Source organism: Muntiacus reevesi, chromosome 14 (assembly GCF_963930625.1).
Source record: "Muntiacus reevesi chromosome 14, mMunRee1.1, whole genome shotgun sequence".
Classification (NCBI taxonomy): domain Eukaryota; kingdom Metazoa; phylum Chordata; class Mammalia; order Artiodactyla; family Cervidae; genus Muntiacus; species Muntiacus reevesi.
In genome coordinates, this window is record NC_089262.1 from 7,421,397 (window position 1) to 7,438,759 (window position 17,363).

General features: G+C 46.5%; 1 protein-coding gene across 5 annotated transcripts in view; it reads right to left on the reverse strand.

Annotated features, from left to right (window-relative positions):
• The window catches only part of SEMA5A (semaphorin 5A), a 534,007-nt gene that overhangs the window by 8,927 nt on the left and 507,717 nt on the right, over positions 1 to 17,363 (reverse strand). For all 5 annotated transcript variants that reach the window (XM_065905244.1, XM_065905242.1, XM_065905243.1 and 2 more), the window contains 4 exons: positions 14,241 to 14,459; positions 9,774 to 9,944; positions 7,270 to 7,425; positions 5,444 to 5,491 (listed from right to left, as the gene is read on the reverse strand). In XM_065905244.1, coding sequence (XP_065761316.1) covers positions 5,444 to 5,491; positions 7,270 to 7,425; positions 9,774 to 9,944; positions 14,241 to 14,459 — 594 coding nt within the window. The remainder of the gene's footprint in view (positions 1 to 5,443; positions 5,492 to 7,269; positions 7,426 to 9,773; positions 9,945 to 14,240; positions 14,460 to 17,363) is intronic.

A 17,363-nucleotide genomic window follows, 5' to 3' on the forward strand; every position in this document is an offset into this window, starting at 1 on the left:
AGCACAGGCGGAGCATCCCTCACCCACCTCTAAGCCCTCTCAGCTTCTCCCTCTAAGCTGCGCCCCTTTGCTGCTCCTGGACACCAGGTCCGGGGCTCTGCAGCCCTGGGAGTCGGATTTGCACCCCGAGGTGGATGAAGATGGTGTAGAGGGGCAGCCTCCTCCTCTGTCCTCCGTGAGCCATGACCAGTGTACTCCCACTCCCACTGAAACGCTAAACTGATGACTCTGAACACAGGCCTCCGGTGTCCTCAGCATCTGGGAGTGGATAATCCAGGAGGATGTTACTAGCATACTCCACAGTACCACCCATTCCCTGACATCTACCTCAACTTTTCACTTCTTGATTATTTGGTCACTGGTTTAACAATGAGAAAGGAACCAATAAGCCTGTGGCTTTTCCTGAGTTTTGTCTAAAGCCTCTAAGGCTGAATCTGGGACAGTTGGATAAACATGCAAGGGCCATTCTACTAGCAACCACTAGAAGCTTCTACTCTAACCCTTAAGCCGCCCTCAAGGTAAGCAAGCGTGTATTTCACACTTGTTGTCATTTCTCAATGCTTTAGCCATTTGGACCCTCCAGGGTCAAGGCCACGTGGGGATAAAAGTACTTCTGCCGCCTATATTTTCCTCTAATAGCTTTATAGTGTCCAGTCTTACACTTAGGTCTTCAATCCATTTTGAGTTCGTTTTTGTGCAGGTGTTAGGGAGTGTTCTAATTTCATTCTTTTATGCGTGGCTGTCCAGTTTTCCCAGCACCACTCATTGAAGAGACTGTCTTTTCTCCATTGTATATCCTTGTCTCCTCTGTCACAGATTAGGTTACCGTAGGAGCATGTGTTTCTCTCTGGGTTTTCTATCCTAATCCATTCATCCATAGTTTTGTTTTTGTGCCAGTACCATACTGTACTGATTACTATAGCTTTGTAATATAGCCTGAAGTCAGGGCGCCTGATTCCCCCAGCTCTGTTTTTCTTTCTCAAACTTGCTTTGGCTATTTGGGGTCTTTTGTGTTTCTCTACAAATTGTAAAAGAATTTGGTAATAATTCTGTGAAAAATGCCATTAGTAATTTGATAGGGATTTCACTGAATCCATAGTTTCCTTTAGGTAACAACAATCATTTTCACAATATTGATTCTTCCAATTCAAGAACACGGGACATCTCTCCATCTGGTCGTGTCGTCTTTGTGTCTTTCACCAGTGTCATACAGTTTTCTGAGTACAGATCTTTTGCCTCCTTATATACATTTATTCCCAGGTATTTTATTCTTTATATCGAGCAAAACTGACTTTCAAGTATAAGGAGAATAAGCTGTTGTCTCATTGTCTCAACTCAAGAGAACATTGTTCACAAGAGCCCTTCCTGTGTTGGAATAATCAGAGAACAAGACCAAAACAACAGGCAAGACTTGGACAACGGGCTGGCGGTGAACCTTAAATATGTAGCTACTTGCAAACAAAGATGAATGAGGGTGAAAGGGGAGCATGCACGGTTCTGATGGTGCAGACAGAGCACAGTGGCAGATACTGCACTTTTCACACATGGAAGGTTGGTGGGGACCCTCTGTCTGTCTGGCAAGTCCATTGGCACCATTTTTCCAGCAGCATTTGCTCACTACATGTCTCTGTGTCACATTTTACCAATTCTTGCAATAGTTCAAACTTTTTTACTGTTATAATCTGCTACAGTAATCTGTGATCAGTGATCTTTGATGTCACTACTGCAAAAAAATTATGACTTGCCGAAGGCTCAGATGATGGTTAGCTTTTTTTTTTTTTTTTTGGCAATAAAGTACTTTTAAATTTATAAAAGTACTTCTGCTGTAGTAGTAACATATTATATTATAACACAGGGAAGATGTATGACTCTCTCCATATGCAGATACTTTGTCATTAGTCAAGTGAATCATTCCTGCAGGTGCCTGGGGAAGGCTAGGGCAGCTGACATCTCTGGGATGATTGTATAGTCTCTGTGTCTCATGCAACTAAAAATAGCTCTCAAAGTCAGAACCTTTCTAGAAGCATACATTTTTTTCTGCATAAGTGAAAAATCGTTCCTATTAAATCTCTCGACTCTGCTTAGTGTGGCACTTTGCTTTGAATATGCTTTTTGCTGTTGTTTTTATTCAGTAAATCTAGAATAGAGGCCAACTACCCAGTGGGTCCAACTAGCCAATTTTCTGTGTAAAGTTTGACTGATTTTTCAATGAGCTGAAAAAAGTTATCTGTGAAGTCCCCTCAATGTCCTCAAACCTCCTTACTAGGTAATCCTTTTTACTTGTCACCCGACAATAAGCCCAATCTGACCTCATACCCAGGGCTTCTCTGGGGGCTCAGACCGTAAAGAATTGGCCTGCAATGCAGTAAACAGATTCAATCCCTGGGTCAGGAAGATCCCTTGGAGAAGGGAATGGTAACCTCCCCCAGTGTTCTTGCCTGGGAAACCCCATGGATGGAGGAGCCTGGAGGACTACAGTCCACAGAGTCTCAAAGAGTCAGACAGGACTAGTGACTGAGCACCCCCGCACACATGACCACCTACCCACCTGCTCTGCTGTGGCAGCAGCTTCAGACGAAAACGATGAGTTCCGAAGCCTGTGATTAAAGTTTCTATGACTGAATCAATAGCACCCCGAGGCTTGATTTGGTGCAGCATATGGCAGAACTGGCTCAAACACACAAAAACGCTGAATCTTATGGAATGAAGTGGAAGGACGGAAGTGGGCTTTCTGTCCCTCATAGCTCATATGGTAAAGAATCTGCCTGCAATGCAGGAGACCTGGGTTCGATTCCTGGGTTGGGAAGATCTCCTGGAGAAGGAAATGGCAACCCAGTCCAATATTCTTGCCTGGAGAATCCCATGGACACAGGAGCCTGGCAGGCTACAGTCTATGGGGTCGCAAGAGTCAGACACGACTTAGTGACTAAAGAGAGAGACAGAGAGAGAAAAGGGCCTTCTGTATCATGTCCTCCTGGATGGTCAAGGTCCTGGCAGGACTCCTGTATCTTACCCTGTGAAGGTCAGCTGAGGAAAGTGGTTTGTGAATTTGTGTTACACCTGGAGGGTCAGTCACGCTGCAGAAGCATCAGCTGGCTGCCCCCAGGTTCTGCCTTGAAATCCCTCTGGATGGGGACACTCTCTATAAACTCTGCGGCTCTGTGGACCCTGGGTGTTATCTAAGACTGCTGCCTGGATAGGGCTGCTGTGGCTGCAGACACCCTCCACTGGGACACTCAGCACCCGGACTCTTTTCTCGTTGTGATTGCTGTTTAGTTGCTAAGTCGTGTCCGACTCTGTGACCCCATAGACTGTAGCCCACCAAGCTCCTCTGCTCATGAGATTTCTCAGGCAAGGATATTGGAGTGGGTTGCCAATTCCTTCTCTAGGGGATCTTCTTGACCCAGGGACTGGACTTACATCTCCCGCATTGGCAGGCAGATTCTCTACCACTGAGCCATCTCGGAAACCCATGGTGCTTCGGGCTTAACACTCACACTGGGATCCCACTGCCTGGATCCAAACCCAGCTCCACATCGACTTCCCGTGAACCTCTTCTCTCTGACCTTCTCTCTGTTTATAAAATGCAGATAAAGGCTGTGGCTGCTATCCCTTCTCCACATTCCCAAAACCACAGTGTCTGAACACTGATTTTTCACCACGCATCTGGCAGCGAAGCCCGACCTGACCTGACCGTTTGTTGCAGACCGGTCAGAAATGCCAGGAGGAGCATTCCTTAGCTGCTTTTCTTCACCCACATTCCACGGCAAGGTCTTTAAAGAGACCAGTCACTATGAAGCGTGGTCCCCATATCCTCAGCGGTGTGATACTGTATATGCCCAGTATCACCCGTCTACACCCTGAAAAATGCTGACTTCCGAATCCTTCTCTACCGCCAAGGGTTTTACAAAAAGAACTGTGGGCTGCGGCACCCACAGGAACAAACTTTGTGGAGATGAAATAGGGTACCTCCTGTCATCTGATACAGTGTTGAGCACATAGTGACTGATGCAAAAACACAAAACCGCCAGTTGTTTCTCTGTGAACCAACCCACATTCATCTTGCAGGTGGATCCCAGGTGTGTGCCTGCTCAGTAGCTTCAGCCATGTTTGACTCTTTGCAACTCTATGGATCATAGCCCGCCAGGCTCCTCTCTCCATGGGATTCTCCTGGCCAGAGTATGGGGGTGGGTTGCCATGCCCTCCTCCAGGGGATCTTCCCCACCCAGAGACTGAACCCCGACCTCCTGTGTCTTCTGCGTTACAAGAGGATGTTTTACCGCTGAGCCACCGGGGAAGCCTAGATCCTGAGGCAGTGGTCGCTAGCCTGTGAACTCAGTGAATTGACCCATGTCAGAAACCTGACATCACCCGTCTCAGGCCCAGAGCTCTCCTGGGACATGTCATTTCTTTCCAGACAAGTTGGAGCTATTAGAGTCCCCACTGTACGCACCCCTCACAAAACTGGAATGGTGTGGGTGCTCAGTAAACACGACTGAACAAATGCATTAACAGATGGCTGAGTAAGCAGAGTGTAGCTCTTTAGAGACAGTGAACTCTTTATCAGTGTAGTTAATAACTAAGTACATCCCCAAACACACCTCTGAAAATCCAGCGTCTTTCTGAGTGTGAGAGACCAGAGACCTTTGACCTGAGCTGTCTGGGACTCCCAGCTGGATCAAATTATGCTAGGAATGGTCAACACCTACACACAGGAAGACACTGGTCTTGTGTCTGGATACTGGCCCCTCACAAGCTGGACAGCGGCTGGGCTCTGATCGATGGTCAGCCAGCCCCTCCCGTCCAGACAGGATAGAACTAGACAGGAAAGTCCAAAAGCATCATGAATTTGACCCGGGGAATGCGATTTCTCTCATTCAGGGTTGCCGGAAGTCTGAAAAATATCTCTAGAGATATAAGTCTAACCTTTTGCCCAAAATAAAACTGTATCATTTTATTGCTTCAGCCCTTTGGAGATTTGAGACTGGCTGCCATGGATTTACACTATAAATATAAACAAAATGGTTGAATTCTGTTTTACTCATTTGAAATCTAACTGTAGCTAATACCAAGATCACTGGATCATAAAGCTTACATCCACCAGAAACACCTGAGGGGCTGATTGAACCACAGAGCCAGACCCCTCTCAGTGAGGTTCTGATTCTGTAGATTGAGGGGGGCCTGAGGACCTGCATTTCTATCAAGTTCCCACATGATACTGATGCTGCTGATCTAAGGAGCCAGTGTAAGAATCACTGATGCAGACATCAAATACGGACTCCTTTGCATTTTTATTGCCAAAATAAAATGTGCTTAGATCGAGGAGTTTCTCTAATCTGTTCTTCTTGGCCAATAACAGAAACATCACATGAAACATATGAGATTAGAAACAACTGGAAAATACCAGAAATGCACTAGGAATTAATTAAAGAGCAGAACTCACCCCCACACCTTTTCTCTTCTATGCTGCTGGATCTGGCCACAGACACTTCTGGAAAAAAAAAGATTCAATCACAATGTTTGAAGGGAAGGAAGATCACATTAATGATTCATTTACAAAGTGTCTCATGATTTTGAGTTTTATGTGAGTCAATGTTTCCAAAAGCGTAATCAATTGTTTTTTAAAAACACATTTATTTGTTTGTTTTAGCCAACCTGAGATGCATCTGGTCAGGGTCATCTTGATTGGAAAGGGGTGAGATTCATTACAGCAATGAGAAAATACTATGGTCTCCCAGACGGAATCCAGGGCACTTGTTTCAAAAAAACAAGGGTGGAGTTTGTGCAGATTTTCTGTTACAATGTATTCTGCTCGCTGTGGAACGCAGCAGTGTTTGCCTTCAGGGTTTCTGCCTCAGACTTTTTGTCTTATCAAAACCAGTGTTGTCACATTCCCTGGGGAGGGAGACCATTCCACTAGACCTCAAAGGAAACTGACTCAACAAATACTTTTCCTACTCAGAGCTCATCCAGGCTGTTTTCCATGATTATGTGAAACCCACAGGTAGGATGCCAATAAAAGGAGATCCACCTAAATGTTTAACTCCCAAGGATACACACCATTTCAGGAATCCAGAAATGCTCCTAATTTTTCATTCAATAGCAAGAATTAAAAATATGTCTATGGTTGAAAATGAAATAATAATAAACATTCCTGCAGGTCTAGACAACAGAAGATTGAGGCGTCTTAGGAGGCCTAAACTAACTTTCTCTAAAATATGACTATCTTTTCCTTTAGTGGAGGAGAACAAGGTATTCTCTATTGCAACCTTTTAAGAGGTTAATCTCTGCTTTTGGTCCATGTCAGAGTCCTAAGCCACATGGTAGGAATATGTGAAATATTTTGTAAGTATCTAGCGCATGCCTTTTGGTTGGATGTTTAGATGGCATCACGGACTCAATGGACATGAACTTGGGTGGACTCTGGGAGATGGTGGAGGATAGGGGGCCCGGTGTACTGCAGTCCATGGGGTCACAAAGAATCAGACACAATTTATCGACTGAACAATAGCAGGTGCCTGTCTGAGCATGTGATGGGTGATAAGTTATCACTATTAACCAAACATTGACTTCACAAGGAAAGGACTGCAGCCGAAGGGCCAGCCAACCTCTTCTCTAAGACGAGAACAAGGATGGGTTTCCATTTTCCCAAATATACTAAGGTTACATGAAAAGAATGGTCCTCTTTTCTTTGTGCAAACCAATAAGCACAGCACTGCCAACACATTTAATCTAATATTTAAAGAAAACAATCTATGTTTTGAACAAACTATCTGACTGTGAATATAGTCAATAAATTGTAGAAGATATTGTGCTTAAAAAAATCTTAAAACTCATAGCCTAAATTCAAGTCTCCACCCACATACCTACAAATCCATGCATGTGTGCATGCCTGCTAAGCTGCTTCAGTTTTGTCTCTTTTCGACCCTAAGGACTGTAGCCCATCATGCGTCTCTGTCCATGAGATTCTCCAGGCGAGAATAGTGGAGTGGGTTGCCATGCCCTCCTCCAGGGGATCTTCTTGACCCAGGGATGGAACCTGCGTCTCTTATATCTCTTGCATTGCCAGGTGGGCTCTTTACCACTAGCACCAGCTGGGAACTCCCACAAATTCATAACCACCTTGAAACCTTAAGAACTGATTGAATGACCTCTTGTTTTACCAAACAGAACCTCAAAGAGCAGTTAAAACTCCCACCCATGAATCACTTCCTCTTGAAACATTAGAAGTGATTTTGTTCACACTAACAAGCATCTCTGCCCCCTTACCTGGAATGAAGTTGGAATCAAAAACGCAGGGCCGGCTCTCCGTGGTGTTTCCCGAACACTGGCTGCCCACGGGGAACAGAAGGACGCACTGGCGGACACGGACCTGGACTCCAGCCACGTCACACTCAGACCAGTCTGACCACTCCGACCAGCTCTCTGCAGGGGCCCAAGGAGACGAGATGCGGCAACAAGAGCATTAAAATCTACCAACCTGGAAGACTGGCAACTTACCGACATTGAGTTTGCATGTGATATTTACAGTTTATAAATAAGATAGACTCATATCTCATGACCAAGTCCAGTAAATAAAACACACAGGAGCATGAATCACAGAACTCGCATACCTTTGATTAGAAATAATGTGCTTAAAATACACCTTCTAAAACGCACATTATTTTAACGCTCTAAAGTAATGGTGTTAGATACCTTTATATAGGATCATTCATGCTCACATACTTCCCTGGAAAATTTCTACAGTTCTCAGCACCCAGGCAAGAGAAATGACAATGAGAAAGCCTTGGCTGCTGAAGGGGGGTTCAAGCTACTACACATATTAATACTTTCTCTCCTGTTAGGAAAACAGCCCTGCAGAGTCAGTATGCCACAGGCAGGCTGTACTTGATGTAGAATTCATCCCATGTTTACTGTGCCTGAAGCACCAAAGATCCACGAAGAAGTCTGGGTCAAGGTCAAAAGATGAGCCAGCTAAGGTCACGTTAGCCCAGAGGAGGAGATTCACTAGGATTTGTTAAATTCACCTGGGTACACAGATGTGTGAAAAGATAAGATTAATACACATTTTAAGTGAGGAGTTTATCCGTGGGAGAAGGTGAGGGTGGGATGTTTCAAAAGAACAGCATGTATATTATCTATGGTGAATCAGATCACTAGCCCAGGTGGGATGCATGAGACGAGTGCTCGGGCCTGGTGCACTGGGAGGACCCAGAGGAGTCGGGTGGAGAGGGAGGTGGGAGGGGGGATTGGGATGGGGAATACGTGTAACTCAATGGCTGATTCGTGTCAATGTATGACAAAACCCACTGAAATGTTGTGAAGTAATTGGCCTCCAACTAATAAAATAAAATTAAAAAAAAAAATAAAATAAAATAAAAAAATAAAAATTAAAAAAAAAAAAGTGAGGAGTTTAAAAAAATGAACTCTCGATAATATTTCTGAAATATTAATGATACAAAAATAGTGTTAGTACACACTTTGTTTTTTTCTTCCTTTTTTCCACACACTTTGCTTTTATCTTCCTTTTTAGAAGTAAGCATCCTCTTTGCAGTTCAGGGAAAATTTGGAAACCAAACTTGTGTTTTGATCGATTGTAAAGGGTACAGTATTTCCTGAGAAATGTGTTAAGGTAGCAGTTTTTGGAGTGACTGAGAATATGGTTTCTAAACACTTCTCAATATACAAGAAACCTGCAAGGAAAATCTTCAGGAGCTAGTTAAAACACACACACACACACGTTAGTGTGTTTCAAAGTTTAAACCAGATTCAGAAGAGAGTGTCTCATTTGCACTCCAAGTGGTCCCTATACATCGGAAAACTAAACTATTCTTGGATGGCGAAGGCTGCTACAGGGTATCCACTGGGCCTGGGGCCACCCAGCCGTGGAGCCTGGAACCCCACGCCCACGGTCCTGGGGGATTTCTGTGAAGCCAGTCCATAAAGGCTCTCTGATTCCCACCCTGATTCTCAGCAACAAAACGTCAGCTCCCATTCCCTGCCTGCCTGCTCATCACTTAGTCATGTACGACTCTTTGTGACCTTAGGGGCTGTAGCCTGCCAGGCTCCTCTGTCCATGGGATTCTCCAGGCAAGAATATTTGAGTGGGTTGCCATTTCCTTCTCTAGGGGATCTTCCCAACCCAGGGATTGAACCCACATCGCCTGCATTGGCAGGTGGATTCTTTACCACTGAGCCAGAGGGGAAGCCCCTCAGTCCCCATTTCTAGCTTAAATATTACAAGAATGCTTGGTCATCACCAGTTTCTGTTGCTGGTTCTGCAACAGTGGCATGGTGGGAATGACTCCATTGTATTAACAGAACAGCGTGTTATGAAGTCACTTCACCGGCAACACAGGTGCTGTGTTCCCCTTCTAGTCTCACTGAGATATGCTTTTGTCAATTTCCTCCGTCAAAGCGAAAAGTGAAAGTGAAAGTCGCTCAGTCGTGTCCGACTCTTTGTGACCCCAGGGACTGTATAGTCCATGGAATTCTCCAGGCCAGAATCCTGGAGTGGGTAGCCTTTCCCTTCTCCAGGGGATCTTCCCAACCTAGGGATCGAACCCAGGTCTCCCACATTGCAAGCAGATTCTTTACCAGCTGAGTCACAAGGGAGGCCCAAGAATACTGGAGTGGAGAGCCTATCCCTTCTCCAGGGGATCTTCCCAACCCAGGAATTGAACCGGGATCTCCTGCATTGCAGGCCTATTCTTTACCAAGGGGAAGGCCGAAACCGCCCTGTCCTCGGCGCTGGGCCGGGAAGGGCCGCTTACCCGGGCAGGGCTGCGTGTTGCAGAGCGCCTCCTCCGTGTGCAGTCCCAGGCAGATGTCACCTCCGTAGGCGGGGGCTGGGTTTGTGCACGAGCGGGTCCTCATGTAGTGTCCGCCTCCGCACGTCGCCGAGCACGTGGACCAGGAGGACCAGCAAGACCACATGCCGTCCACTGGGAAGGGGCACAAGATCACAGCAGCTCTGAAACCCACATCTGACCGAGCCGGTGGGGCTACCAGGGTCTGCACCGCAGGCGCGCGCCGGGCACACCACGGGCCATCACAGGAGGGCAGGCGGGTCTTCCACACTCCTCCCCATGTTTCCTCAGCTCCTCTCAGTTTTTCCAGGAAATATTGCTAAGCGTGTAACATGCAAGCATGAGGGTGGCCGAGGAACGCAGGTGTGTCTGTGGAGCAAAATCCAGCCCCCGGGGCTGACCGTGAACCTGGTTCTGTAGCTGTTCAGGTGAAGCTCCAGCTACTGTCCCTTGCTGCCAACCACACAGGACGGAACCGGAGTCTCAGGCTCCCTCTGTGTTCCGTGCACTTTACTGAACAAAGTGTGGACTTCAGGACAGGGACGCAATGTGTTCTTAGCACGCCACAGGTGCCTAATAGATCTATATATAGAACACTGTCGTTATTTAGTCCTTAAGTCATGTCTGACTCCATAGACTGTAGCCCGCCAGGCTCCTCTGTCCATGGGATTTCCCAGGCAAGAATACTGGAGTGGGTTGTCATTTCTTTCTCCGGGGGATCTTCTCAACCCAGGGGTCAAAGCCACATCTGCACTAGCAGATGGATTACCACTGAGCCACCAGGGAAGCCCATAATGAGAAAACTCACTTTAAAATAAAGTATAGTGCCCCTTTGTGGACCCATGAGGATGAAGGAGTAAATTCAAACAGAGGGAAGAGCCCTGGATGAGGCAAAAATAGTCCATCACTGGCTGAGCAGCTCAGCATGCAAAGCTCCGAGCTCTTCCAATCCCTCCGTGTTGCGTTAGGACTTTTCTCGGATGTGGGAGAGAAAATTAGCATTTGCCCACTCAGCCCCTGGACTTGTACCCTCCCAAGTGGAAAGTGAAGAGGGCCACTCTGAATGTTTTCACAGCCCTCTAGGGAATCTCAGCTTTCAAAACAGCTATTGAAATACAATAAGGTTATGTACACATGGTGCTGGCTCGACCAGCAGATCCACAAAAATAAAAGCAGCCACTAGGTCACGCTGATGAGATGTGTCTGGGATGGACCCCAGTCTAGCACCCGAGGGCCAGGGCAGCACCCAAGAATCTGTAGGAGTCTGCACATTCTGCCCGCGGCAGCGAGGGCTCCTGTCTGGAGCCTGGGGAGGCGGCGTGGGCGAGGGGTCCTGACTTTCTCATGTTGCCTCCCAGCCCCTCTTTACAGCACAGATGCTAATCTAATCATGTGGCCCCATGGGTTCCCTCTTGGCCCCCTGGGGGAGGAAGAGTCCTTCCACTCTCCACACTGGGGCTGTGGGAAAGACATGACCTTTCCCAGCCCCTCAGCATGGCTCAGTCAAGAAAGCTGGGTAGTTTGGAGGGAAGAGTCTCCGGAGGCTGGAGAAATTTAGGCAGAGATGGTCTAGGAAGCGCAGAGTAGCGGGAGGAGCGGGAACATGACTGGGAGTCCCCGCTACAAAGCTGAGGACTGTATATTAAGTTTAATGTACATGTTTATTCACCCACCCAACTATCCACCCACCATCCTCTCATCATCCATCCATCATCCGCCCACAATTCGCTCATCATCCATCCATCTGTCCACCTAACACAGGCTCTCTAAGTACTGCTGCAAGCCAGTTCCTTGCTTAAGGAATTCAGAAAATTGTTTTTTTTTTTAACCAACTGAAAAAGATGCTACAGATGCAAGCTTCTGGGCCTTTAAAAACCCTGTGCACCGTACTTAGGATGACCCCTTATTCCCCACCCCTGCTTGTCTACACGGCCAGCTCGCATCTGGCCCTGAGGACAGCCCAGGGGCAGCCTGCTCGGTACAGCCGCCCTGATCCCAGCTCAGTGGGTCCCCAGCTGATATCGCCACTGCATCTTGTCATCAACCAAACAGCTGGTGACCCTAAGAGGTTGCCCTTGTTCACAGGACGCCTCCTCACGAAATTCTTAGTTCCTTTCCAACCTGGAGCAGGTCACTGAGTCTTTCTCTATGTTGTTCTGGACTTAGTCACACAGTCGTGTCTGACTCTTTGGGACTCCACGGGCTGTAGTCCGCCAGGCTCCTCTGTCCATGGGCATTTTCCAGGCAAGAATACTGGACCGGGTTGCCATGCCCTCCTCCAGGGGATCTTCCCAACCCAGGGATGGAACTGATGTCTCCTGCATTGCAGATGGATTCTTTCCTGTCTGAGCACCCAGGGAAGCCCAAGAAGACTGGAGTGGGCAGCCTACCCCTCCTCCAAGGGATCTTCCTGACGCAGGGTTTGAACCCAGGTCTCCTCATTGCAGGCAGATTCTTTACCAGCTGAGCTATCAGGGAAGCCCAAGTCTCTTTATAGTCAGTAAATAATGCACAGTGGGTCATCAAAAATGTTTGCTGAAGAACTGAATGAACTTAAAAATAAAAAGGCAGATCAGCTAACAAACTGCTTATTTTCTCATCCTTCACCAACCATCACTGGAGCTATTTGGAGCGTGTGCCAGGCTCACTGGGAGCTGAGGGCGTGGTCAGTAGTGAGAGGGTCCTGGCCTCCTTGGGTGGTCACTGTGACGAAGTCAAAGGCAGGATCCAACACCAGAGCTTAGCTCGCAGGATGGCCACGCAGCGTGGGGTTAAATGAAAGCTGCTCTGACGTGGGAAGGTCAGAGGGAGCGATCAAGGTGACAGAGCTGCACTCAGAGCCGGGGCAGGAAGAAGGCAGAGGTGGTCAGAGCGTCAAGGACCACAGAGGAGCCTTCTGAGCTGCGTCAGTACTCACCACCCTGCAGGGGGGCCCCTGAGGCTCACCTATGGACCCTGCGCTTGTGCGGGAATTCGTGCAATACAAAGCCAGGGTTCAGGAAGGAGACTGACAGCGCAGCTCCGCTGGGCCTGCAGGAAGGCGCTGCGCGTTTAGAGGACTGAACTCAGGAGGAAGGGGACGCCTGTCAGCTGAGGGCACCTGGGACAGGCTTGATCGGCCCTTCGGGGCCAGCCCTGTTAACTGTCACTCCAGTGAAGGCTCTGGGGTATAAAGGGAGGCCAGTCCTGGGGGGCTGGAGCCATCACGGGCTGGGAGGGGCCAGCCTCCCGCGTCAAGGACAGGACACATCTTTCCAGATGACAAAGCCCAGCCCGCTTCTCCTGAGGGGCGGTGCCTGGGCCCACCATCCCTCAGAGGGGCTCTGAGTATGATCCGGTTTCTTTTACAGCAGCAGAAACAGATGAACATAATCTGGTCTAGATTATATTTGTCTTTATAGCAAGGCAGTTGGAAGATTATCTTTATATCTATATATCTAAACCTATATCTATAGCTACATCTCTGCCTATGTCTACATCTACATCGTCTACACCTACATCTATATATCTAAACCTGTATCTATGCTGTGCTAAGCCACCTCAGTCCTGTCTGACTCTTTGCATCTCCGTGGACTGCAGCAGGCCTCGCTCCTCTGTCCATGGGATTCTCAGGCAAGAATACTAGAGTGGGTTGCCATGCCCTCCTCCAGGGAAACCTGTATTTATATCTACACCTATATCTCTACCTACATCTGTATCTGTGTCTACATCTGTGTTTACATCTGCATCTCTGTCTATATATCTATGCCATGTCCTCCTCCAGAGGATCTTCCAGACCAAGGGATTAATCAGTATCTCTTATGTCTCCTGCTTTGGCAGGAAGGTTCTTTACCACCAGCACCACCTGGGAAGTCCCATCTATGTCTACACCCTATATCTATACATACATCTGTATCTTACATCCTACTCTCACATCTATATCTATGTCTACATCTATATCTATGTGTACCTCTAAATCTATGTCTACTCCATATGTATGTCTATATCTGCATCTACACCTGTATCCACATCTACATCTACACCTTCATCTATATCTACACCTATATCTATGTGTGTGGGCAGGCTATGTCACTAAGATTGTGTCCTACTCTTTGCAACCCTACGGACTGTAGCCAGCAGACCCCTCTGTCTACAGGGTTCTCCAGGCAGGAATACTGGAGGGGGTTGCCATGCCCTCCTCCAGGGGATCTTGCTGGCCCAGGGATTAATCAGCAGTCTCCTGCATTGGCAGGCGGGTTCTTTACCACTAGAGCTACCTGGGAGGTCCACATATATCTGTGTATATGTATGTATCTACAGCTCCATGCACACCTGTCTGTATCTACCTATCTATCCCAAGTTATACCTCAAACATAAAGCCCCGGAAGCTGGGTGAGAAGCTCTCCCAAGCCCTTGATGTTTCAGTTTTTCCCGACTTCGGGGCCTGCTCACCTGGGCAGGGCAAGATGTTGCATTCCTGGTATTCCAGGGACGGGCCCAGGCAAGGCATGCCCCCGAACTTGGGCTCCGGGTTGTTGCAGACCCGCTTCCGGTTCCGGATGCCCCGGCTGCAGTCTCGGCTGCACTGCGACCACGACGTCCAGGCCGACCACGCCCCGTTGACGGTGTGGGCGGAGTATCTCCCCGCCCGCAGGAAATCGCCAGACAGGCCTGCCGAGGAAATGCCCACGTGTGATATTGTCAGCAGCTCTTAGAGTAACCACAGTCCAAGCTAGCCCTCATTCTGCAGCCCCTGTCTGCAACTACATTCTCAAATATCCGTGGAACAATGTTTACACAGCAGAAGCGAAAAACGAAATAAAAATAACATTGCACTTTGCCTGATAATCTCCTATAATTCAAGTCTTCTATCTCCACAGTTGCTATTAAATAATGGGGCAACTAAGACCTCAATTTGTGAATGTGGCAAAGTCCTTGTACAAGGAACAGAGGTTTTTTTTTGTTTGGTTTTGTTTTTTCCCTTTGGTAATAGATCACTTACTGTTCTGAGAAATTTCTTTCAAAGAAAATACACCCTTCTCACTTGCATTGGGAATTCTGCAACAAATTGCCCTTGTGCAATTTGTGATTATTTTGATGAACATGTCTACTGCCTTAAAATATTAAGAAGTACTCAGTCATTTTCTCAAATGGAAGCAGGGTGGCATGGGTTTTAACAAAAAACTCTCAAAGTATGCCATGAGGTTCTGGGTGTGAGGAGGCAGGCGTATGGATGGTTCTAGGCTCCTTGTTTGCTTACTTAAAACTTGTGGCTCAGAAACCTATGCGGGGTGCTCTTCAGAGAAAATAGATGAGAAACCTATTTCTCTGATGAGACAGTCCTTTGTGGTTAATCAATATAGAACACACAATTTAGCCTTGTTTTGTGTGATAGGAGCCAAACAAGTCCAATTCTGTATTCTCAGGATATCAATACCAAGATGGGTGGCTGGTCATTAGAACTTGAAGCCATTAAGATACAAGAAGGATGAAGTATTTTTCAAACCATGCCCACAATATACTTTCAGAGGAAATATAAGATGTCTTTTATAAACGTGTATCAATTTTTCTTTAGCTTATATTACTGTCATTAAAAATGAATGTTAATGTTGGTTTCATATATGTCTGAGAAAGGAAGGATTAAAAAAAATATATGTTCAGAAAAGAGAATAAAGTTAAAGAAACAATGTCATTCATTTTCTCTTTCTTATCTTTGATGTCATAAGAAGTAAGTTCATAACCTGCTCTGAAATACGGGAAAAAGTGACTGAATTGAAGACAGGGTTGCCAGATTTAGCGAATAAAATACAGGAAACCAAGTTAAATTTTAGTTTCAGAAAAATAACAAATAATACTTTAGTATAAATATGTACATAAGTGCATGGGATATACCTATCCTAAAAAAAGACACAAGGAACATGTGTGTGTTAGTCCCGCAGTTGTGTCCAACTCTTTGCAATCCCATGGACTGCAGCTCACCAGGCTCCTCGTCCATGGACTTCTCCAGGCAAGAATACTAGAGTGGGTTGTCATTCCTTTCTCCAGGGGATCTTCCCAACCCACGGATCAAACCCAGGTCTTCTGCATGGCAGGCAGATTCTTTACCATCTGAGCCACCAGGGAAGCACATGAAACATATTTATACTAAAATAATTTTTGAAAAATATCGGAAATTCATATTAAACTGCGCACTTTGTATTTTATCTCAGAACCCTAACTTGAGATCAAAGGCCATCCCTTGTGGTACGTAGATCTTTAAAACGGGTCTTCAGTTACCTATTTCTTGGTATTCCATCACCTGTCTTTCTTTCTCTCTAAAGCAGGATTTTATAATGAGTCAGAATGAATATCATGTTGCTTTATTTCCTAGGTAGGTAGTGTTTATTCCTTTGATTTAAAGTGTATACTTATTCAAATAAAATACTTCACTCTAGTAGACTTCCTGCTCCCTTCCCCACCAAGAAACAATGAACAACTTGTATAGTTGCTGAACTACAGGGAACAAAATGGTTTGAGATCAGGAGACAGTTAATGTCAATGGGAATATGACTGGGAGTGGCTCTTGAGGGCAACTGTTGAGCTGCTGAGCATCCAGGCTGGCAGCTCCAGGAGGAGGAATGGAGATCTGAGTCCTACGTGGAGCTGGCGACCCTCACTCAGAGCCACTCCTTGTGAGTGAAGCCCTGCGACAAAGCAGGAGCAGACTCACGGCGCCTCCATAAGCTTATCCCACCCACAGCAAGCCCAACGTGGCGACTCATCAGCTCTGCGATCCATCAAAGCCAATCACTCTGAACCTAAAATGATGCTGATGGTGACTGTGTACTCTCTATCACAGTCACACTGGGAGAACAACAGAGAATCATAAACCCAAAAGTGTAGGACACGTTCAAGCTGGTCCCGTGTAAGATATCACTACTACTGTTCTCATCATCTTGCTCCAAGTGCCATTTTATTTTCTTTCTAGGATTGCACTGGTTTTCTTAAAACAGATGAGCGTTATAGGAGAGATAAAGACAGAAGCAGAAATGAGTCTCTTTGGGATGGCCAACCTCATTCCCTTTTCTGTAGCTGAGACACCTGAGCCCCAGAGGGAGCTAGTGAGTTGCCTGGTGGGTGCAGATGGGAGAGGCGTTAGTGGAGGAAGGTGACCATTCAGTGGCAAGACCAGGCAGAGAGTGGATCATCCCATCTACCTTAGTGCTCTCCCTACATAAGTCAAATGGCATTGAAGGGATTTATACAATTATAAGGGGCAAAGCAGTTTCAAAGAGTATTAAAGGATTCTCACATACTGCCTTTTTTAGCAGAAAGATTCTTTCACAGATATAAACACAGCTATGCACTTCCTTTGTCTTTGTCCCATTTGGGGAGTAAAAAAAGGAAAAGCTTATTTGCAGGTTACGTTTCAGTACCAGCTGCAAAGGGATCTGTATAGTCTCTGACATCAACAATGATAAATATATATAATTGTATGTGAGTAACAGTGGTGACGGAAGAATGCAGAGGTTTCCTCAGTATATATCCTGATACTAAATAAATCTCCCACAAACTTTTCTGGACCCATTATAAATA